General features: G+C 38.3%; 3 protein-coding genes and 1 long non-coding RNA gene across 4 annotated transcripts; 2 read left to right on the top strand and 2 right to left on the bottom strand.

The window, feature by feature from the left end:
- Positions 1-261: 261 nt before the first annotated feature.
- LOC147056606 (uncharacterized) lies at positions 262-5,034 on the bottom strand. Its single transcript, XM_085912987.1, has 4 exons — positions 4,410-5,034; positions 4,216-4,334; positions 3,271-3,322; positions 262-2,541 (listed from the first exon to the last, which is right to left on the bottom strand). The coding sequence occupies exons 1-4, from the start codon at positions 4,702-4,704 to the stop codon at positions 1,457-1,459; spliced, it is 1,551 nt and encodes a 516-aa protein (XP_085769113.1). The 5' UTR covers positions 4,705-5,034; the 3' UTR covers positions 262-1,456.
- Positions 5,035-5,340: 306 nt separating this feature from the next.
- On the bottom strand, positions 5,341-14,732 carry vwa11 (von Willebrand factor A domain containing 11). The gene is made up of 18 exons (XM_085912988.1): positions 14,612-14,732; positions 13,923-14,110; positions 13,338-13,474; positions 13,103-13,247; positions 12,809-12,902; positions 12,110-12,238; positions 11,360-11,546; positions 11,032-11,201; positions 10,760-10,872; positions 10,516-10,632; positions 10,266-10,439; positions 10,019-10,148; positions 9,756-9,912; positions 9,563-9,651; positions 9,146-9,411; positions 7,339-7,472; positions 6,196-6,355; positions 5,341-6,057 (listed from the first exon to the last, which is right to left on the bottom strand). Exons 2-18 carry the CDS (start codon positions 14,103-14,105, stop codon positions 5,668-5,670), a joined length of 2,775 nt encoding a protein of 924 aa, XP_085769114.1. The 5' UTR covers positions 14,106-14,110; positions 14,612-14,732; the 3' UTR covers positions 5,341-5,667.
- On the top strand, positions 9,575-10,706 carry LOC147056605 (uncharacterized). Its single transcript, XR_015066127.1, has 3 exons — positions 9,575-9,635; positions 9,790-9,921; positions 10,561-10,706. It is a non-coding gene; the product is annotated as an uncharacterized LOC147056605 (long non-coding RNA).
- A 1,660-nt stretch (positions 14,733-16,392) lies between the features above and the next one.
- LOC147056603 (prostaglandin D2 receptor 2) lies at positions 16,393-21,588 on the top strand. The gene is made up of 3 exons (XM_085912290.1): positions 16,393-16,473; positions 17,605-17,664; positions 19,402-21,588. Exon 3 carries the CDS (start codon positions 19,409-19,411, stop codon positions 20,711-20,713), a length of 1,305 nt encoding a protein of 434 aa, XP_085768416.1. The 5' UTR covers positions 16,393-16,473; positions 17,605-17,664; positions 19,402-19,408; the 3' UTR covers positions 20,714-21,588.
- Positions 21,589-23,011: the final 1,423 nt, after the last annotated feature.

Raw genomic sequence — 23,011 nt, 5'->3', positions numbered from 1 at the left:
CACTCCTGGCCTAACTCACCAGTGAGAACATTGTGATTCTCTAAGAATATTGAAAAAGTGATTGTTTGAAAATCCAAACACTGGCAGTGATCTATAGAATTAAAGTGTTTCACATTGATATATTCATCTGTTTCCTAATATTCGTGAGAAATCATTAACATGATCAGTGTCTTCACATAGATGAATATCATATGCAAAAATGATACAGACATTAGGTAATTTGAGCAAATTTTTTTATTTTAGAAGTGTGTATCAATCTAGTACTCCAGTACTTATTTCCATGAAACAGTGTCCAAGAAGGAGCTCTGCAGTTCAAAACGTTTTATCCCTGGGTTAGAGCAAATGGCTGCCTCAGCGAAGGGTGATTTTTCTGGCGTGAGTTAGATCCCCAGTTTGACTAATTGTAAAATGACGTCTTTAAAAAAATGAAATGTCTTTCTTAATTCAAATGTCATATAAAAATTTCGTTAATACTCAGTTCAACTTTATTCATACACCACTGCATAACCATTGCTGTAAGAAAGTGCTGCACTAAATGATAAAAGACAAGAATTAAAATAGTACAATCAGAACTAAATGAATCTTGTCTTGTAATTAAAATATGAATTAGTGGTTCTGAGAAAAATAAAAAGAATTTTCCATCAGCCTTCTCTCTGGTAGTACAGAAACCTCACCGATAGATGGTGGTGTTGCTCTTTGCTATTGCTGCTTTACTTGAGGGCGAGACTTGATTATTGTTTTCTTGTTTTAATTCAGCAAAACAATAAAAATTTTAATATTGCCTCATTCAGCTGTTACTTCTGTTCTTGTGAATAACTTTCACATCTATGTGATGCCATGTTAGTATTATTTGCCAAGGGCCTTCACAAACCGCTACTGACCATCCAAATTTCAAATTTGTTCAACCCCATGGTGACATCAGCATTTTTCCACCCTGATAGGCTTGTAAGAGCAAAACGTATTAAACATAACTTTGACCAGCAAAACACATTAGTAGCTGTGTTCACATGATAAACTTTAATAACATCTTTGGTGACCATGATGTATTTTTTAAGTCGTTAGCTACAATTTGTATCTAAACAGTTTTAAATGGCATATGTTGCACTGTTATGTGCTGTTATAGCAATTGCTTGTACATTGGTGACGAGTGGGTGTAGTTTTGACTTGATAGTGTTAGTATTAAGAGTTGGATGAAGTCCAGTCATTATCTGCACAGCCCGCCACTGCTGAAATGGAGTCCACATTAAAACACATCATTACGCTGGACAGTCTCTTTATGACATGAAGCTTAATACATTTGTCCAGCACTGTACAGTATAGTCTATGAAAATGGCAGATTTGGTATATTCACAGAATAAATATTTAACATATCTTTTCTAACACAGATATTTAACAACACCTTATTTGTCCTCTTTTAAACACCAATTCAGGCTGCACACAAAAACTTTCTTTCAGATTATCCCTCGTCAACATGTATCCGTTGATGGCGTTTGAGGTTACATTTCTGTGTGAAGCGTTTTCCGCATGCCAAACAGCAATAGGGTCGTTCTCCAGTGTGGATTCTCCGATGTGCTTTGAGATTGCTCAGCTTGGTGAAGCTGCGGCCACACAAAGAGCAGCAAAAAGGCCTCTCACCTGAGTGAGACTGCAGGTGAGCTTTAAGGTTGCTAGGGTGGGGGAAACATTTCCCACACTGGCCACAGCGCAGGGAGTGTCTGAAAACCAGGTGACAGTCTGGAGGGGATAAAAGATATGCATGATGGGAGTTTGAAGATGGAGGCTGCGCTCTATTGTTAACCAATAGCGTGCTAGTTAATTTGTTTGCGAGGTGATCTCGCTGGAATGAAAGTGCAGTCGGGGGCGTCGCTTTAGAAGAGGGGGAAATTTTGTCGGGTGGAGCAGCAGTGCTGTTTGACGGGATGGAAAGAGGCTTTTTCAAGGGTCGGCTTCCATGTTTCAGTCTGTCCTGTTCTGTATTTTTAGAATGCAGCTTCATTCCGTCCGGCAGTGCGGTTTTATGGAAATTTGTATTTTGTTTAACAGCACTTGAGAAGGATGCGATTCCTGACTTTGTTGATGATTTGTTACTTACGATACGAGTGTCAACACCACCATTTGGAGCCACGAAAACCACCTGCTTAATAGGAGTGTTTGGTGAGTTGGGATTTTGCATGGAGGAAGAATCAGAGGTCGAAAGTTGATCCCTGCTTGCGTTAACACAACTCCTACTATCTTCTATAGCAGAGTCTAATGGCTCATTCTTTGCTTGCTGTAAAGAACAATTGCTTTTGACTGGATCACACTCCCAATCGGGTGGAACTCTGTGATGATGTTGCGTCCAGTCACTGTGCATTTCCCCAGATAGATCCGTAGGCATGTCTGAGCTATCCAGGCCTTCAAGAAAGTTGCATACATTTGATATCTGTAGGTCTTTCTCTGTGTCATTCTTCAAAAACACATCTCCCGTGCCGGTTTCCTGATCATCCTCTGGGTTTGTTTCTATCCTCACACTTAGATTGTGAGAATCATATCCTTCTTCATCTGAGAATGAGAAAGATATAAGTTTACCAAGAATGTATGATAATTTTCAGTGAAAAAAAACACACGCGCGCACACACACACACACACACACACACACACACACACACACACACACACACACACACATACATACAATGTTATATATCGTTTCGGCATTTAGAGTATTTCCACAGCTTAAAGCTGATGAGCTGATAAGAAAACTGGTGAGCAATGATTAGTCGTGACTGGCAACTGTGATGTCATTTGCAGTTGCAAGATGGTCACCCACTAAAATGGATAACAACATATGGATTTTCCATGCATTTTTCCTCGTTATGATACCGTAATTGCAGTAGTAGTTAGGACTACTATTCCAAGCATGCTTAGCGATTCCCATAAGGTATTGCGTGTAATGTGCTCACGGGGTTCAGAAGTAAACAGAGTTACAAGCAACACGTAGGTGTCCAGTGTGATCATTATACAATAATGTGCATCTGGATAGTTCTACTTGAGAATTGTGTTACTTGAACACTGCAATGTAAATCCAGCCTTAGTGAGCTCACTGATGCTGAAGCTGTATCAAATATTCTTAGTTAATGTTCTGTTTTTAAGAAGTGTTTAAATTAATGAAGATGAAATTTGAAGTGCTGAATAATCATGTCTGTGTATGTTACATGCGACAGAACTTTATCAACAGCGTGCTCCATTGGTGAAACACCTCATTTTCCAAGATGCATAGTTAAAACTTACTGACTTCTTCCTTCACATTGACAGCTGGCATCACATCAGCATGTTCAGTTTTCTGAAAAAGGGGCAAACAGAAAATAATTCTAAACATGTTGCTAAATTTCATTTGCCACACAATTCATTTTAATCATTTCACAGAAATCTATGGAAAACAAAATGGTTGGAATTTCTGTGTAATTAATCTACAGGGGGCCTCAAAAGGCAATATGTGTATAATTTTTTTCTAGTTCATTTCAGATATTATTTGCATACATCATTTAACAGATTAGGCTTTGCATTTTTTTTTTGTAACCATACAACATCATTCCTTTGCACATGGTTTGCCAATTGACACTGAAAGAGTTTTGCAGAATTAACACCTGGCAGGAAGTTTAACTGCCACTGCCTATAGTTCAGCACCAGGATGAAAAGCTTTAGGCCTAAAGCGAAGCCAAGGAATGACTGTCTGTGGGGCTACATTGGAACTATAAGCATCCAAAAAAGGTTGACTAAAATCCATGTTGTTTGAAGGCTCCAGGCATATTATGAAGCTTATAAGGTTATTGAGTCTCCTCTCTGACTACTGTGTTATCAACAACAGTCGTAGAGGCAGGCTTTCAGCTACATGGTTTGTTAAAGACAATTCCTTTCGCTAAAAACTTTCCATAGATAGTGTAAATTGTACTGCACTATAGAGTAGTGTAACAGCTATATAAAGCTTTTCGAACTGGTGCTGAACGGTAAAAGAAAACATTTTGCTCTGTGTGAATTATTCAATGTTGTTTAAATGTCAATTATATGCGTACAGCCACCACAAAGCATATGCTGTCAAATGCTAATGACCTCATGTCAGTCTGAAAAATAACAGAGGTGACAGAAAAAAGGACACGTGTGAACCTTTGGAACACCCTGAATAATGTGTATATAGTGCACTCATTATATTTTGCATGTCTGCTGGGAGATAATCACATGTATGTTCTCCACCGCGGTGAAACTGGCTGGATGTCCATCTGCCTCTGTTTCACAGATCTGGCTGCCCGTCCATCTCGAGTCACTTTCTTTTTCCCCACCACCGGACATCAAAACATCTGAAAATAAAACCATTCAATAATCATGATTCTGTAATCCGTATTTACAGGAACTTGTTTTGTATCAATTCTTACCTTGATGGAGTTGTCCAAACCTTTCTTCTGAAGTATTGTCATCGTCATCACTTGTAATATCAACACACGAGCCATCTTTTTTTCCTTCTTTCCCATTGTGATAATTTAATTGCATCTCAGCGCATCCCAACTTTATCCTTAAGGTCTCTGATTCCTGGTACCTACGCTTCACTTCATCCAAAAAGCAGTCCTCTACCAGTTGTGTGACCTTATACATGGCTGTTTTCACCACAGTCTCCATCACATCTAGTAGCTGCGTCTGGAAGGTGACAACGAGGTTGTCAAAGTCTGACATGACTGGAACGAGCGTGCGTTTCGTTAAAAAAAAAAAAAAAAATCAAAATTGAAAGTACGTATTGAAAAGAACGGTAGTTCTGGCTGCTGATACTTCTCTTCTTTAGCTTAGCAAGCTTATGCTAACTAGTGAATTCTATTGACCAACAAATCACGGTGTTCGTGCGATTCATGTTATCATAATATCATCCACTCTTAAAATCTCCCCAGGTCAGCACGATGGAGCAAATCTAACAAAAATATATATTTATATAGCACACATTTGGTCAATCTTCCAGCGATATGTTTTTGTAGCTAGACAGTGACGTGTACGGTGGCTGCTTTATGCCAAACATCATCCAAAACGCGTTTTAAATTGAGTGAAACCCCTTTGCTGCCCTGTCCCACCTGTTGTTATTGTTGGGTTGGAACTCTATTTTGTAACATTCATACAACTCAACTCGACGTTAATGCTGCTATTTTAATGGCGAGAAAGCTACTTTGAGAACTGTGTTAATTATTGAAGGGCACCACTTGTAGATGAAAGATTTTTGTTCTGTTTTTTTTATGATAGACAAACAAATAGCCGCGTTTCCCCTTCCCTGTAGGCTAAATTTAATTCACTGAATCGCAGATATTGATTATATTAATTGCCTCATTGAAACTCTTATGTGCTCTTTTACGGCATATGTAGGCTGATACGAGTATGCTTTTGAAAGAAGCCTTTGAGGAGCATCAATATATAACAACATTTATTATTTATGAGAAATGATGGGTGTAGGAATTCTGAGGGGAAAAAGGTCACGATACTGTGGTCCTAACCCTCTTCCGAAAGTGTGTTTTAAAAAGGATACCAACTACAAAATATATCCACATGGTGTTTCTCAAATTTAAAACATCCTTGCGGTATTTACCAATCAAATTGTGCATTATTCAGTCCAGGTTTTTAGTCCAATATTCTGTGACAGAGTTCGAGAACACACATCTATGTGCTTCCGGTTTTTAGAGTCCAAACTAACATCAAGAGGCACAACAACAAAGGTGTCGATGGACCTACAGCAGCACGGCCACCAGATCGTACAATAGAGTGATAACACTTGCCAACATTGCCAACTTCGTCAATAGCGACAAACTCAACAATTTGTGAACAGCAGGAGGCATTGTAGTTTGCCTGTATGCTTGGGGCACTCAGAGAGGTGTATAATAGAGTCCCATCCCCCTGGCGGAGGGAAATGCTCTCAATTCCTGTTCCATTTCCATCAGTAAGATTGGCAGACAGCTCCCACTCGAAAAACGAACATTGAGATAAATCATGGGGACAGTCATCAGCCGATACGCTGACCACCTCACACATGGGCTGCACAAAATCTGTAACCTGAGAACAAACGAGAAATGGGAAATGTTATGTTTTGTATTTGTTTTGAGAATGCAATACATAATATTTGAGATGTACATACGTATAGAATTACTCAACAAATGACGAAAGCCTTTGCATGTAAAATGAAACACTTACCTTAGTTACAAAAGACAAACTCAGAACAGCATAATTGGAGTCAACACCATTGGATGATTTGGCTTCTAAAGTCAAAGTTGCATCAGTTCCTGATGGTGTGTTAGAAGGCGAATTAATGTTCAGAGTTCCGTTGGTATATGTTCCAGTTGTCAGCCTAAGACTGTCAAGAGAAGATGCGAAATGTCCATTAAAAACATTTCTATAATAACAAAATTAATTGTTTAAAATGTGAGGCAATTATCCGCTTTTTAATGTAAATACATTGCAGTTGACTGTGGTACCTCCAAACTTGAATTCCTTTGCAGTAGTTAAGTTCCCAACCTACTTTTAATTACTCTAAGCAGTGCTAGATTTGTACCTACCACACCAGATCAGATTGTAACAACATTCACCACTAGATGGGAGACATTACTAAATAATACCTCCAACTATTAATCTCTATTAGAGGAAAAAGAACAGATATGCTGCCAGCCATGAGCAATTTTATGGCATTTTTAACATCACTAAAATGTATGGAATTTATTTAAACAAAGATGAACTAACTGTGATGTATGTAATTGCTTAGCACACAAGTCAGCCACGTTAACAACATGCAACTTGAATTTACTTTACCGTTCAAAGGTTTGGGCTCACCCAGACAATTTAGTGTTTTTCGTGAAAACTAACATAATTGCACAAAGATCTAAGGATCTTATCATCCATCAGCCTTCCAACACAATTAGCAAATGTAATGGACCACTAGAACACTGGATGGTTGCTGGAAATGGGCCTTTATACACCTATGCAGATATTGCAATAAAAACTAGACGTTTGCAGCTAGTCATTTACCACATTAGCAATGTATAGAGTGTATTCCTGATCAGTTTAATGTTATCCTCATTGAAAAATAGTGATTTTATTTTAAAGATAAGGACATTAATAAGTGACCCCCAACGGTAGTGGACACCTAGTTATGAAGTGCGTGGTCCTATGTGTTTCCCCAGTAGCTCTGATGAAAGCTCCATCACGTAAGTTGCCCATTCCTTTTCTACATGAAAGTCCCAGTGATTAACTCCTTTGGTTTTGTAATATACCAACACTGATACCTACATTTGTGTGACAACAGCATTTAAGTTTGACGAATACCTTCATCCACAATCTCACCTCTTTGGATATGACATTGGAAAGTCTTTGTCATTTCTTGCAGTGATAGTAAATTCACCACCTGGGCCCTGGGTCATAACGCTGAAAGGGAGTTTGAAGTTTTCCCCAGGCTCCACACTCCTGTCCACTGTGGCCTAAAATTCAGGAATAAACACTTTACCAATACTGAACAGTAAATTGTAACATGTCTTGTAAAAATGCCAATTCCAATGACGTAAAACATCTATAAAACCACAATACAACTGTTTGCAAATCCTACAATGGCGAGTATTACCTTATTTTGAACTTGATGCCGATAGGGGCATGCTTACACTTGGTTACATCAACTTTACTTTTGACAATACTCAACAAGCATTTGGGAACTGGAGACATTAAGAGAAGCTTGGTAAGTGTAGGCTTGATTGATTTACAGCTTCAGTTGTGCAACATTCTGAGGTTTCCATTGTCACATTTTGTGCTTCACTGATGGCAGTGTTAGAATAGGCCTCTTTGTGATTAGACAGGTAGCTTGAGCTATGCCATTATGTTTCTGTGACCCTTCTCCTACTTTTACTGGCTTTCCTTCGCTGACACTTTTGCACATACATATTAGTTGATTTCAGTTAAGACTAAAAGGTCACACACACTTTTTTTTTAGCCAGCCGCATTGTAGTCATAGTTTCTTTCCGAGGGCCATTATGACTGTCAACCCAAATAAATGTATGAGCACCTCATATTATATACAGTAAAAGCTACAAAACAAACTGACAAATAACTCGTTTTCAAATCAGACGAGTAAAAACTGATCAAATATACAAAAAAAAAAGATATTATTAAAAGTGAAGGCAATTTGCAATTCCAGTAATGACACACGAATTTGATGCACGATTTGTCTTCACGGGTCACATAAAATGATTTGTCGGGCCGTATCTGGCCCCCGGGCCTTGAGTTTGACACTCGTGGGCTAGGAAGAGTCCCCCCCTTGCAGGTTTGCCGCCAAGAGTAAAAGAATTTTGGAGGTGAGGATTAGGCCTTCTTCCATAATCTCGCAGAGAAGACAGTTAAAGACAGTAAGACAGCGAGCATTAAAGATGAAGAACTGGGAAAATATAACACTAAGCCAATCAGTCTTACTACAAAGTCATGCTGTTGTTGATGGTGCCTACACAGTTGTGCAAATTGCTCATGACATTGGGTAACTGTTAACTGACAATGGTTTTCTAAAGCATTCTTTTGCCTTCATGGCAATGTCTGTTACACAATGATGCCGGTTTTTAATGCTGGTTTTTAATTGCTGCCTTGGGGATGGAAGGTCACAGGAATTCTCTGTTGGTTTTTGGCCTTGTCCCTGACATGCAGAGACTTTAAATCTTTTGATGTTAAACTACATACATGACAAAATCCCTAAACTCCAATTTAAATTGCGTAACATTGTTCTTAAACTGGTCGACTATTTACTCATACAGCTCTTCACATCGTGGTGAAGCACACTACACCCTTTCTTGTGAACAATGGAGCCTTTCAGGGAAGCTCATTTAATATCCAGACAAGTTTCCAGTTGACCTGTCCATCTGTATATTTTTCCAAACACGTATTTATTTAGGATCCCTCAGCTTTCCTAACTTGTTTCCCCTCTTCCATGTTTTTTTTTAAACATGTTCCAGTCATTAAAAAAATCAATAATGTTCATCCGTTTCAACAATAGATAGTAACCTGCATGTCTTTTCTAGTGTATTCATTTAAATATAGGTTGAATAGGATTTTCAAATCATTGCATTTTTTTTTTTACTTGACAGAATTGTGGTTTGCACGTAAATGAGGGGCAGACCTGGATGTTCACTTTGGAGACAGACATCTGAGTGGTGGATTGCCTCTGGAATGCACCACTTGACACCTCAGTTCCTTTCAGAATCACCACAAACTCCCCTGCAGGTACTTCATCAACTGTCACCAAAAAGTCACCGCTGCCCATGTCAGTTGCTGTACCATTACTTTCAACTCCAGTGTGCGGCACTACCAGGCCAACATGTTCTACTCTGATGGAGGATGGACCTTTTCTTCCCATAACAGTGAGGATCAAGGTGGCTGGCTGGCCTAGTAAGGGAAGCAAACAAGAAAAGACTCTTCTGACCATCACACATTTGAGAAAAATAATCTTGAATCCTTACATGGTTGTTACAGGTGATTAAATCACAATCGTGTGCCTTTATCATTGCAGTTATATGATGAACTACATGTACTGTACCAGCTTTTGGGAGCCCACTGAGCACGGCATAACCTGGGTGAGGTCCCTTGAAGCTCTCCACAAAGTCATAAAGGTAATTGTGCTTTGGCCTGAAACACAAGAACAATTAATTTCTTCCGACGACAACGCGTGTCATGGTCTGGTCATAATATAATGATCATGTATAATAAAAATATATTTCATATCATATTACTGACCTGAGACTTTAATTGTATATGGTTGTTTAGAGTTAATGCTGATTCTCCAGGAGCCTGGCTGACTGTCAGCATGAAGAAGAATTCTCCTCAGGTTGCCCACTGCCTGTATGAATGCCAGCACACCAGTGGTCTGTGTATCACTTTGGCTCACACCTGGAATATGTAAGAATGCATTGTTATTTAATCATTTGTAAGATTATGTCATTCCTCAAAACAAACAAGCAAAACCAAGAGGGAAAATGTTCACGGTGCTTGACACCTGCAGGGTTCGTCAGTGTAAAAGACAGGGCTGATCCTGTGATGTAGATGGTGATATTTTGTAGGGATTCCTCCAGCATAAAAGAGGTTTCTGGTTTCCCAGGATCCCTTGCGCTCTGAAAAACTGTCACCTGAGATCAGCAGAGGAAAAAAAGGCGTTGTTTTTTACTTTCTCCACAGATTCCCTAAAACAATCACATAGCAAATGTTGAATGCCTCAGATGATTGAATTTAATCCATTTTAATACCAAAGCTGAAGTGGAGGTATCAAGGATGACGTCTGTGGCTTGAGCCAACTGACTTTTGGACACCACTATGGCCTGGCCTCCTGAAGCCAGAGCCAGGTCCTTGTAGTCAATAAAGGAAGCAGCCCGAACAGAACGGCGGCGTCTTCCAGCTTTCCCGGTGAAATAGAATGACACCTGCAGAGCTCAGGGATATTCAGTTGAAATAAGCGTAGCGAATGTTCATGAGGTGCAATTGAAAGTCAGCATTTACCGTTGACTTGGTGCTTCTGATGAGGGCCACAATGGTGTTTTTCAGATGGATGTCTTTAGCTGGAGCATCCGTGAAAATATAGATGTGGGAGGAGGCAGGAGAACCGGTGAGAGCCAACTGGTGACATCAAAAGTGAAAAAAGACACTGTTTAACTCATCCTACACTGCAAAAAGCAATTTATACACTGCAAGTACCATCACTATGTATTTTAGCTTGCAAAATTCTTTCAAGCCACCTTAGTACCTGAAGTCCTGACAAGCACATCTCAGGGATGTCACCACCTCCAGACACTTTTATCTTTGAAATCTTTGCTTTCATTTGATCAGCGTCTGTTGTCCTAAATAAAGGTCCAAAATCTATTAAAAAAAAGAAGAATAAGAATGTAAAATCAATATCAACTTCTTATTCACATGTAAGCACACTTTATAAACTGTATTTGTGTTGACACATTTTTACTAAACAGCAATAGCCGAAAATTCAGCATCAGTGTTTAAAAACACAAGTGGCACTCTTACGTGGGTCATTGAAGGTTACCAAAATGTACTCTGATGGTTCATCTTGCGTTCCTTTTTTGGTGTCAATAATTTTGTACACAGTGTTTCTGGCTTCCACAATGTCATCTGACATACTGGCAGTATCATCAATGACAAAACACACCACAGAAGAACGGGCGATCCCCATCAATCTGTGATAAAGAAATTGAACTCGTACGGTAAACAAAGAAAACAAAAAGAAAGAGATAGTTTTACATTTGACACGCAGAAACAGACAGCGCAACGTATCTTGGCTTGTTGAAACCATACAGAGGAAGCAGGGTTTTTTTTTTTGGGATTATCCATTCACCTTAGAAAGTCGTTGTTCCCCACAGTCAAGCGGATGTCTTCCAGTAGCTGGAGGCTGGCGGCTGTGGCTGCATTTACAGCAGCATTGTGGAAGGCCACGTTGTCAGAGCGACGCTCATCCTTGTTGATTCCTCCTCGAGGAATTGCTGTGCTTGAGAGATCAGCTTCACCCCCATGGCTACATTTACCTGGAAAATGTAAAGGACAAAAAAAAACAACAAAAAAAAAACTGCTTGTTGTGTTGTTTGTCACACGCTGCTGTCTGTTTCTTGACTGGGATTAATCAGGTATGGAAAAATATACTGATAAAGACTTAAGCGTCAGGTAGCTCATCTGACATTAAGTCCCTAATTAGCGATTTCAGTATATCAATGAAGAAAATCATCCAATACGTACTTGTTTATTCATTTGTCCATTCCTTTGTTGCTTTGATTCAACTAAAGACACATTTTCAACAAGTCTTGAGCTATGGTAGCTTTAAAAGGCCAGTTGTCTTTGAAAATACCTTTTTCATAGGTCTTTTGCATTTGGGTGCAATTGTAGGTTCACTATATGGTTATCTTTGGATGCAAACAAATGATTAATTCTTTAATTATGGTTAAGACATTTTGTTATAATGTCTTTCTTTGCTCTTTAATATTATGTTTAAATGTTTACATGTGGTACATTTATAATACAAAGCAGATACATAGATTGAACCATTTGGGTTAAATATGTTTTGGTACTAAGAATATGTGATTGATGGTGATACCTTGTGGCTTGGCAGCAGATATGATGCCCATGTAGCCAGAAGTCAGCTTTCTTCCATTCAGGATGTTTGGAAGGATTGGGTTAGGACATGTTCCCGTGGTACAGTCACTGCAGGTGGCAGTGTCAATATCTACAAAGGAAGAAAAGAAACCAATTTTACACTTTACATAAATAAAACCAGTGGTAAGACAGAGTATAAGGGCCAAAAAGAGACAAAAATAGAAGTCATAAAATTGAATGATGATACTGAAGAAAAATGGTTTGTTGTAGTTTAGTTATTTATTTATTTTGTTTCTAAAACTTTTGTTGTTGAGTCTGAGTCACTCTAATCATGTCAAAATGCTGTGAGCATACATTCCATGTCATTTTATTTCATGAACACTTGACCCCCTCATTCTCGCTGATTTAAATTTCTGCAGACTTTTATTTTCAACATTTTAAAATATGATTTTAATATTTTTGCTTTTGGAGAGGAGGATTTTTCAGCATATCCACAGCCCCACACCTCCCCCCAATACACTTCAATGGGCGTCATATGCGTCACTTTTGTTATTCTTTTGTTAGCTGGGTAATCTACCCATCTTGTTTGCATAGTGTAATCTTTGTGATTTCTTACCCAACCCAGTATTGAATAAAATAATTTACAAGTATTTATGACTGCAGTTATGAAACACGTGTGCACACAATCACAAATTCCTACCTGCCAGGTTTTCCAAAGGAAGGTCAGGACGTATGAGAGTGACATATGGTTCTGTGTTGCCCAATTCCACCCAGTTACTGTGGCTATAGAAGTCCTGTCAAAACATTATAAAGCACATTAATTCCTTTTCATTTGAAGTGTGAGATAACAGTTATGTTAGTATGTACACTGTATTTCATATCTCAACATCCATCCACCCAACAGACTTTCAAATTGATTACTATACTCCAACCTGTCAAGAGTCTATAAAACACACATAAATAAAACATATAACATGTACTCCATTCTACTCACCTGTAGCGTATGAAGAACTCTACCCAATGTTTCTCTGGCAGCCTTGAAATTCCCACTGCGAATATTAGCCTTAATGGATGCCATCCCCTTTGTTATAAGACTACGTCCCTCCAAAAAGGCCTCCGAATTGAAATGATGTGGAGCACTGAAAGCATTTGGACCTCATATTTATCAGTTTCAATATTTGTAATTGAAAATGATCACAAATGAAATGTTTCACTCTACTCAGACCTACCTGTTTACGAAATTTCGATCCACAATTCCATTTTGGATGTAAATCTCTTGTAGAGCAGAGTGAAACTTTACTCCTGACACTTCACCTGTAGCTGTAGGGCCAAGACAGGCCTGGACCAGCTCCCCAGGAGAAGAACCCTACAATCAGAGGTAGATGGCCAGCTGTCAAAGATTGGAAAACTCCATGAAGGGCAGCAACAATTGTTCTTTCCATTTCCAATTCCCAATTTACAAAAAACTCCATGCAATTAATTCTCATTACATGGGTTGAGATAATATTATAGGAATATGTATTTTAAATAGGAATGAATTAAGTGGGGTTACAATTTGATTGGATATGGTTTATCAGTAGGTCAGCTTGCTCGCCCTCAGACCGTACAGCAACCGCAATCTGCTTTAGTCTATTTTAATAATCCTAATCCTTTGTTTGAAAAGTGGGGGAAAACTGTATTTTAATATGTATTTTTATATATTTGATATTTTCTCATTTGGGTTTGTTCTGTTGACTTTTCTTCAGTTCCTCAATCATTGTTACCAAAATGACAAACGTGTGCTGTGTGCCAAGTCCATACAGCTTCTATCCTACCGTGGGTTTGAACTCATGACCAGCAGCCTGGGCCACAGCTCGACATGTTTCTGTGACTTTTTGTAGCAGGGATGTTCCTGTAATACTGATGTGTGTGGACACCCCACCCCCGATGGGGACAAAAGCCACAGTTGGCCCAGATAGGACCAAGGCCAGAAGGGTAAAGCCCAACCATAACATCATTATCTCTGGAAAGGAAACAAAAAAATTATTGTGCTGACAATAAAATGTGATTGTGCTGACAATAAAATGTAAGAGTTTCTAGGTCAGGACACACATTTGGTACATCATCTCGAGTGCCACACTCAACGAAATTAGTGTGCTTTGCGGTGTTGTCTATTTTGTGCTCATGTATATTTAATCAGTACAATTCTCACACGTTTGGACCGTATTTATAATGAATGACAATCAGGTGAATCAATCGGGAAATAAAACAATAATCTTTAGCAAGTGAGAAAAAATAAGGTCGGGAACCGAGTAAGCTTTATCTTAGGTCATAAATTATATTAACAGGAAACAAACTGAAATTTTCAACACTGAATCATTCTACAGCAGTAGATAAATGAATTAAATAAATTGTAAAATACATTACATAAATTATTATTATTATATATCATCAAATGTTTTTGTATAATTTTAAATTGTTCAGTTGTCAAATTAAACGGAACAAAGAAAAAAACTTACAGTACCTTGGCATGCAACCTTTGCTGATTTAAATGACTCAGAATTTAAGATTGCAACACCATCATCAAATTATTATGAATTATTTATCATCTAATGATTTTGTATAGTAATTCTAAATGGTTTAGTTGTCAAATTAAACGGAACAAAGAAAAAAAACGTACTGTACCTTGGCATGTAACCTTTGCTGGCTTGAATGACTCCAAAGTTAAGATTGCAACACCAACATCTAATGTGTCATATATGTTGGGGAGGTGGAGCTTAATGTTGGAAAAGTATGAATAAGTGAATCATTATCCAAAAAAAAAATAGTAATAAAAAGTAATATGCAGTTGAGAGACTGAATGATTCAATGAAATGTGTTGTTTGTCACTACAAGCACAATTATAAAAATATTATCAAAACAGCATTTTAAATCTTGCGAAAGCAGTGCTAGTGCTGGATCGAAAAAAAGTATAGGTAAAATTCATACTAAATGTGGTAGCCAGGAAGTGTAAATTACATTGACTCGTTTTTATTCCTTACACCGATCACATATCAAAATATTAACATTCAACTATTTATAACATGATACGTTAAAGCTGTCAACCCTTTTTGAGAGCTTACTACAATATGTTTTGAACATGTCTCCTACTAAATTGTCATTTACTGTAGATAGGTGAAAACATCACTGACTCGGACACATTTCTGAACAAAGAATTAGAACACGATATACTCTTCTTTATAACAAATGGTGACTTGATTCCCCATCATCATAAAAGCAATATATGTTATCTAAGGGAATCATCGTATCTTCTTTTATTTTTCAGCTTCAACTTCTTGGTTGATATCATGATCTAATTTTATATCACCTGCCAAGTGTGGCTGTGACAATATAATTGGGTGTGTCAAAGACAGAATAGACCAAACAAGGAAATTGCCACTCCTACGGAAAGTACCTAAGAACACAATTATAGATTTGCAGTGTGATTATGTAACGCTGGTTAGCATAATCTCAAAGGCTACGTCATCATCATGCACTGTTTGTTTTCTTTTCTGTATTCTATTCTGACAATTTAGACGTCGTGCACACTACACACACTTTTTAAACACAAATTTAAAAAAAATACTGACAACAATACAATGTTGGGCTTATTTCACAGTATTGATAAAAAATAAAATACTTGATTTGTTCAGAAATACTAAAGCGCAGTAAGTGGAAAGGTACTAGTTGCCATTTGTCGTGATAAGAGTCTCCCCTTGTCTGTGACAACTTTCAACAGGATTTTGATTGAGTAGGATTTTGTTTGTCCATCAAGAAGGTTTGTGCAGTCATAAGTCACTTCACCTGTCTAAAAATCAATAATTACTTATGTCAAGCCTGTCAAGCCCCCAGTCATTGTTTTTGACACAATCAAATATCCCAAGACTTTATTTTGTATAAGTGGTGCCCTGTTATTGATTCGGGACTAACTGAGTGTGTAATTATTTGGCCTGAAGTCTGTTGAGATAAACTCCACTGGCCACCACTAGATAAACCGTGGAAAATGAGTATATGTGAATATCTATATATTAGATATGCCACTATAGGTAGCAGCAGAGAAGCATGTGCCAGTATTGACAATGCAACTGCAGGTATCACATTTTTATCCGTGTCCAAATCCTTGCAGTTCTATGGAATTTAATAAAGTTTTAAGGCAAATAGGCATTTGTGTTAAGTTACATACACCGTGTCTTATTTTAAGACCTTCCCCCATCTGCATTTAGGGAGGGGCAAGCAAGGTTTTGTTCTTTGTGTGCAGGCTGAAGTGACAGAACAGGATGAGATACGTACTTGTGATAGTAAGTAGGAAGGGAACAAATAGATGCCTCCCGCAGATGTAAAGTCTAGGTGAGTATGACAAACTACTAAATGCATTTGGTCACTTAAATTGTGTTATGTAGATGTGAAGTCACCTCCATGACTTCATGATATTTTAATTCCTATTCAAAGGAATTCAAGGCCTTTATTTGAGTGAAATGGATATTATTATGAACATATGTGTAGTCTGATGAAGCTAAACTAAAATTAAGGTGATGTATTTCAAACTTCGACTTAAATGAATAGTTTTGTTCTGAACATTTAGGGCTCTATATCCAGATTACGTACGCTTGAGCGTAAAACCGGGGTATCCTGATTTTCATGCTGACACAAGCCTCAGTGCGTTTATTTTGTAGTTTAGTTCTTAACTGCACCATCCTGGATCTTCATTTACATTGACCCGTGCCTGGTGCACCTTACAAATTGGAGGCTGAACTTTACATCTACAAGAATCATATTTCAGTGTCGAGCAGGAATTCAAACACTTTTTGGGGGAATTTTATCAGGACACGGGCAGAGTTGTGTGGACGTTTTTGGTGGATGTGATTGCATTTTATTCAAAAATAGGATACCAGTGAACTTTCTGAATCTTTGGAGGGATCCGTTTCTATTTCTAGCATGTCAAGCATGTCAACTAAGCTCCGAAAACAGCAAAACTATACGATTACGCCGACAGCGGTGTAAAATGCCTTTTTTGTGTTTTTTTTTGTACCAGATTGCACTTACTTGCATGAGTCTACAAAAATATCAAAACTTTTTAAAGCCTGCCACTGTGCCAATTTTGGCCATAACTCATGACTGGTTTGCACTGGGCATGAAAATAAGGCCATTAAAGTTTCTCTAAAACAATATTTAGATACCTTTATAATCTATCTATCTATCTATCTATCTATCTATCTATCTATCTATCTATCTATCTATCTAACTATCTATCTATCTATCTATCTATCTATGAATGAATGAATGAATGAATGAATGAATGAATGAATGAATGAATGAATGAATGAATGAATGGTAAGATAGACAGTACAGCTTCACTCAAAGCCTCTCTGAATACCATGATTGGGTGAGCATGATGTACTATAAACTCACAAATTTTCAATAACTGCATAAAACCTCTCCCCGGAACATTGGTAAACAATGGAATCTTTTTCTTTTCAGCTCATGAATTCTACAAGCGGCGTTTCATTGACGCAACACAAAGGGTAGAAACCGTGCCAGGCAAGTCATTTTCTTTACCGACTGCTGTTCTTTATCATTCATTAGATTAGTCAAAAGGATATTTGCTTCTGTAACCCTCTCCCAAACAAAATTAAATAAAAAAAATCCTGTAGTTGGACTTCCCAGCCAGTGTGCCACACGTGAGTCATTCACAATTGCTCCTATCCAAAACATGGCGTTGACTTCCATTACTTTTATGTTTAACAGAGTGAAAAAAAGTGATTTGAAAAAAATCCATTAAAGGAGAAGATTAAAGTCAGTTGGTAGTGCAGCATTGTTTAGCATTTCCAAAGAACATTGTTCATCTCAACAGATTAACCACATACCAAGTCAGGTATGTGGTTCGTCAACACAAAAACAGGCTTTGATGCATTTGAATAAGAGCAGAAACACGGTCCTATTGGCTTCTTGTTGTTGTTCTGCTGGCGGTTATTTCAATACTCATGCGAAAGAAAAGTTGTGGAACATATTTTTGTTGATGTGTCACTGTACTACAATAACTTTCATAATTACACTGAGAGCTCATACAGTTATGCTCAGAAGTATTTTGAGATTGATTCTGGTGCCTTCATACAACACCACATACATAAATCTAAAGAAAAAACTATGGAATTGAGCTGGAGCTGTTCAGCTTTAATTTAGGATGTTTTGCAAAATAAACAATCACAGCATTTTTCAGGAACTTGAAATTACATTATTTGGACCAATGTCAGTAGGACAGAATAGTGAGTCTAGTTAAAAGCAATTTAATCAGATAAGGGGGTCTGCCAACTGATCTCCATATCAGCAAACCACAGTGTTTTTATTTTATTTTTTATTTTTTGCTCCAGAGAGCAATTCTTATTTTTTGTTTTGACAGACCAGTATAAAAACATAATCAAATAATATATACCGTATTTTCCGGACTATACGCTGTAGCCATAAATTTTGTGGATAGGAGCCATGTCGTAGTTTCTCTTCAACAAGCTGGTTCCATTTCAGGGCGTTTTTCTCTTTCATAAAAGTCTTAAGAGTTGCCTTTTAATGCTGGCTGGCACCATGTTTGAAGCAGAATTGCTTCAAGTAGTCTAATGAAAATCACATATTAAACACTAGTAGTCGACTAACAGTACCTGTTCTGTCAATCCAATTAAATATTTCAGATTAAATATTTTTTAGTCCATGTTGTTGCATTGTTTATAGATCTGTTAAAGTCTCTTTTACACTATTAGTGCATTTGGCATAATGTAATGACATGCAAATATCAAGGGCATTATGATACCACAGTCTCTTGGCATTTACTAAGAGGAAACGTGCTTACGTTGATGAGAGGATATGTGACAGAATTACTGTAAATTGATGGGAGAATCCATACTGTCTGAAATTGTGAGATTGCCCCATGTCAGAATATGGCCCTTAGTGACAAGCAATCATTCACACTCACACCATCATTGAGACTTAAATCCATACTGCCTGCATAGAAATCAGACGATAGAACTGCGACACATTATCGATTGAATTGTTACTGTGAGATTCCCATACCTGGTAAATATAAGACAAATAAAAAACTATGGTCACATAAATACTGCCAAAAAAATGACAGTGCTCAATGCACATTGAATTAGAACATACCATTACCCTGCCAAAAGTAATTGAGGACAAATAGAAAAGTGACTGTAAGCAAAAAGTAGCATGTGTAAACATGTAAGTCTTGTTTTATAGTCATTAACTCTGACCGGTCTGTCTTCTTTCTTTCAGAGCACCAATGTCTAACATCACCATCACCTCCAATGCCTCGGGGGAACAACATTTTTGTCCCCTGCTGCAGATCATGCAGGAGCATGCCCTGAACAACCACACCAAGACCAACTGGATAATCGTTTGCTTCCACGGTCTGCTCTCCTGTTTTGGCATTTTAGAGAACGCCCTGATCCTTTGGGTAGTGGGTTTCCGTCTGCAGCGTCATACAGTGACCGCCGTCTGGGTGCTCAATTTGGCCATATCTGACTTCATGGCCACACTGACACTTCCACTCTTCACTCTCTACCTGGCCTCCTCCCACAGTTGGGAGCTTGGCAACATTCTCTGCAAAATACAAGCATCCATCTTTTTCTTGAACATGTTTGTGTCCGCCTTCCTGCTAGCAGTCATTTCAATGGACCGATGCCTTCTAGTAATCAAACCGGTGTGGTGCCAGAATCATCGATCGGTGGCGCAAGCGTGGAAGGTGTGTTTGGTGGCTTGGCTGTGGGCGGCAATTAATACGTTTCCTTACTTTCTATTTCGCTCAGTGACCGAGACTGTGGATAAAAGGAAACTTTGCTACCATAATTTTGCCCTGTATCAAACTTCGGAAGCCACACTTGAGAGAGACTGTGAAGTGAGGCAAACAGTCACAGCTGTCTCCAAACTGTTACTGGCATTCCTGATTCCCCTCATGGTGATTGCGGGAAATTACATCCAAATTGGACTCAGCCTGAGGAAGAGGAATCGGAAGAGGATGCAACAGAGCATCAAGTTAAATGAGGCGTTAATTGGATCAAACAATGATGACACGTCGGGAGCTCCAAGGCCACTCGGTTTTCCTCGATCATCCTTGATACCTGCACCCTTGACCCCAGGCACATCTTTTCGTCTCAACCATCACAACCAGCTGTCCCCGAGCTTCACAAAGATGGTGACATCTGTGATTTCAGTATTTGCCCTATGCTGGGCTCCCTATCACATCTTCTGCATAATTGAGGTGTCAGCCCTATACCACAAGGAAAACCTCAAAGTGGTGGAGGTGGGATTGCATTTCGCCACAACCATTGCCTTCTTAAATCCAGTGCTGAATCCCGTTCTGTACGCCTTTAGCTGCCCGCACTTTTGCGTTAGAATAAGACAAAGCCTGGGAGCTGTCTTTGATGGACTCGTAGAGGAGGGAGGAGGAAAGCGATTGTCTCCAACATTCAATGTAAAAGCTCATATGAGGCCAAAGTGCATTCGAGGTTCCTGCTATACCACCTCACGATCACCAAGGACTCCTTTACCTGGCCTTCCACCAAAATTAGATACTACTAACAAATAAGAGACCCTCAGGGATGTCCATAAATCATTGCAACTCAAGCAATGATGTACAACACCCTTACTTCATGTCTGAACCAGTGCAAGGCTTTAGTCATCTGTTTCATGAATGAGAGTCGTCCCAGTTGACACATCTCTACAAAAACAGTTTGCATTCTTACTGATATTAATATGGTTGAATCATTTTTGCTCTTCACAAATGTAAATAAAAACGACCATGCAACGCAAAGACCATGCATCAACAATGCCTCGAAACGTTTTCAGCTTCTCTGGGCTTGAGCTCATCTGTGATAGACTGACTCTCAGCGGAGAAGTATGGTGCTGTCAGACGAGTTCACATTTAAAATTGTTTTTGAAAATGATGGACATTGTAGCCTCAGGACCAAAGTTCAATGGCCACTATGTGTTATGAGGACAGTATATTTCACTTGTACATATTTGAAAGCATCATTAATCCTGCATACAAGGTTTTGAGCAATATATGCTGCCATTCATGCAATATATTTTCCCGCGACATCCCTGCTTATTTCAGCATGACATTACCATGACACATTACTACTGCAACTGTTACATGGTACATCAGCGGAGACCCCGGACTGTTGAGCAACTGAAGCTGTACATCAAGCAAGAATGGGAATGAATTCCACCTACAAAGCTTAAACAATTTGTGTTCTCAGTTTCAAAATGCGTATTGATTGTTTTGACAGGGAAAGTGATGTAAATGTAGCAAATGTGCACCTGTCTGAGCTATTTTGGATTGTGTTTCAGGTATCAAATTCCAAATAAGTGAATATTTGGAAACACACACACACGCATAGTTTATCAGTTTGAGCATTAATTAGCTCATTTTTGTCACATAGTCAACTGAATTAAAACTGAAAAGGATTTGAAAGTAATTGTCTTCTGTTTTTAATCCCCATCATCATTGTAATAGGGTTTGTCAAATACTGTGACGTATGAAATTGAAAAAAAAAAAATGGATCAATTGATTGCCTCCTTTTAAGAGGGTACATTTTTGCAGGGTTTCATTGAATTCCAAATTAAGGATAAAAATATATTCATTGCATTTGGCAAGTAATCAACTACAACAGAGATTCTGAATGATGACATGATTGTTAATCTGTCATCCCATTCATTAACATGAAACATGTTAGAGTAGGATTATGCTTTTCAGGTCCCCTAATCCAGGATCATTATAAATCTGCAGTGCTGAACATTTGACCACCTTTCTGAAAGATTAGATTTCATCATACTGTATGAGACACTAATTTTGATTGATTGTCTCACAACCAACACCCAATTTGTCTGGTTCCGTCACATTTAGACACACACAGGATGTAATGTGGGTCAAACCAATGTAGGATTACCATGGAGGTAGTTGTAATTTGGAGGGAATATTAAAGAGAAAAGATCATGAATACAAAAACAGAACGGGATTAAAAGGAAAGAGTTAGACCTACATACACAGCTCCCTTTCTATCTCAGCCATTCAACAGATAATCTCTCGGCAGTTGGGACCTTTCTCTTCAATTGTTTTCTTCTCCAGAACAAACCCTGAGCATGTACAGCAATAGTATGGCATTTGAGGGGGATTGAGTCTTATTCTTAGAAATGAAACCCAACGTGAAAATCAGGAGTCAATTCAGAGAACATATGGCTTTTATTGGCACTAACACAATACAAATCAATGATTTAACTTGATCAGATAGGATTTTACACTCAATCTGTCAAACTGTATGCCTACAAAGTATTAGTCTAAACAGTGGTAGTCTAAACCAAAAGATGTGAGGAGAAGAATCAGAGTGACAAGGTGCCAGGAGATTGGAAGAATTGCTTGAACGGGTTTAATGCACTAATACTGTGCTTGTAGTTGACAGATGCTGGGTACAGCATTAAATCTGTGTTCTATGTTTGTGATTTTCTTTTGGCCACCACAAATCCTATACTCCACTTTTTACTTGAATTTGACATATTTGAAGGCTTGTTGGTGTTACCAAACTAAATATATGGTATTGTGTGCGTATCACATTGTTGGAATTGTAAAATCAAATCAAGTTGAGCAGCTTGACCGGACAGATGCTTGTCCATTTGTGTGTGTAATCATGTTTTGTGTCGATTACTATCGCTGCATTGTCATACTCAAATCAAGTCAAATCATGTTCATGTTTTGGAATGCATTTGTGAAAAGCAATATTAATGATTCTTATGAAAGTATGGTCTTTAGCACTTAGTCTTGTAGTCTTCTTTTTTTTTAAATAAGGTAACTGAAATATTTTTAAAACTATAAACAACATTAGGGCAG

Source organism: Syngnathus leptorhynchus, chromosome 5 (genome assembly GCF_054491065.1).
Source record: "Syngnathus leptorhynchus isolate UIUO chromosome 5, UIUO_Slep, whole genome shotgun sequence".
In the NCBI taxonomy this organism is placed as follows: domain Eukaryota; kingdom Metazoa; phylum Chordata; class Actinopteri; order Syngnathiformes; family Syngnathidae; genus Syngnathus; species Syngnathus leptorhynchus.
Note: the sequence above shows the minus strand (reverse complement) of the source record. Positions and strands in the feature narration are given on the sequence as shown.

Coding starts and splice junctions, on each gene's coding strand:
- vwa11 (XM_085912988.1), bottom strand. CDS start 14,105: ATGATGTTATGGTTGGGCTTTACCCTTCTGGCCTTGGTCCTATCTGGG. Junction 13,248..13,337: donor GATCGAAATTTCGTAAACAG/GTAGGTCTGAGT, acceptor AAATGCTTTCAG/TGCTCCACATCATTTCAATT. Junction 11,547..12,109: donor ATCTGCTGCCAAGCCACAAG/GTATCACCATCA, acceptor TACATTTTCCAG/GTAAATGTAGCCATGGGGGT.
- LOC147056606 (XM_085912987.1), bottom strand. CDS start 4,704: ATGTCAGACTTTGACAACCTCGTTGTCACCTTCCAGACGCAGCTACTA. Junction 4,335..4,409: donor GTTTGGACAACTCCATCAAG/GTAAGAATTGAT, acceptor TTTTATTTTCAG/ATGTTTTGATGTCCGGTGGT. Junction 2,542..3,270: donor CAATGTGAAGGAAGAAGTCA/GTAAGTTTTAAC, acceptor TCTCATTCTCAG/ATGAAGAAGGATATGATTCT.
- LOC147056603 (XM_085912290.1), top strand. CDS start 19,409: ATGTCTAACATCACCATCACCTCCAATGCCTCGGGGGAACAACATTTT.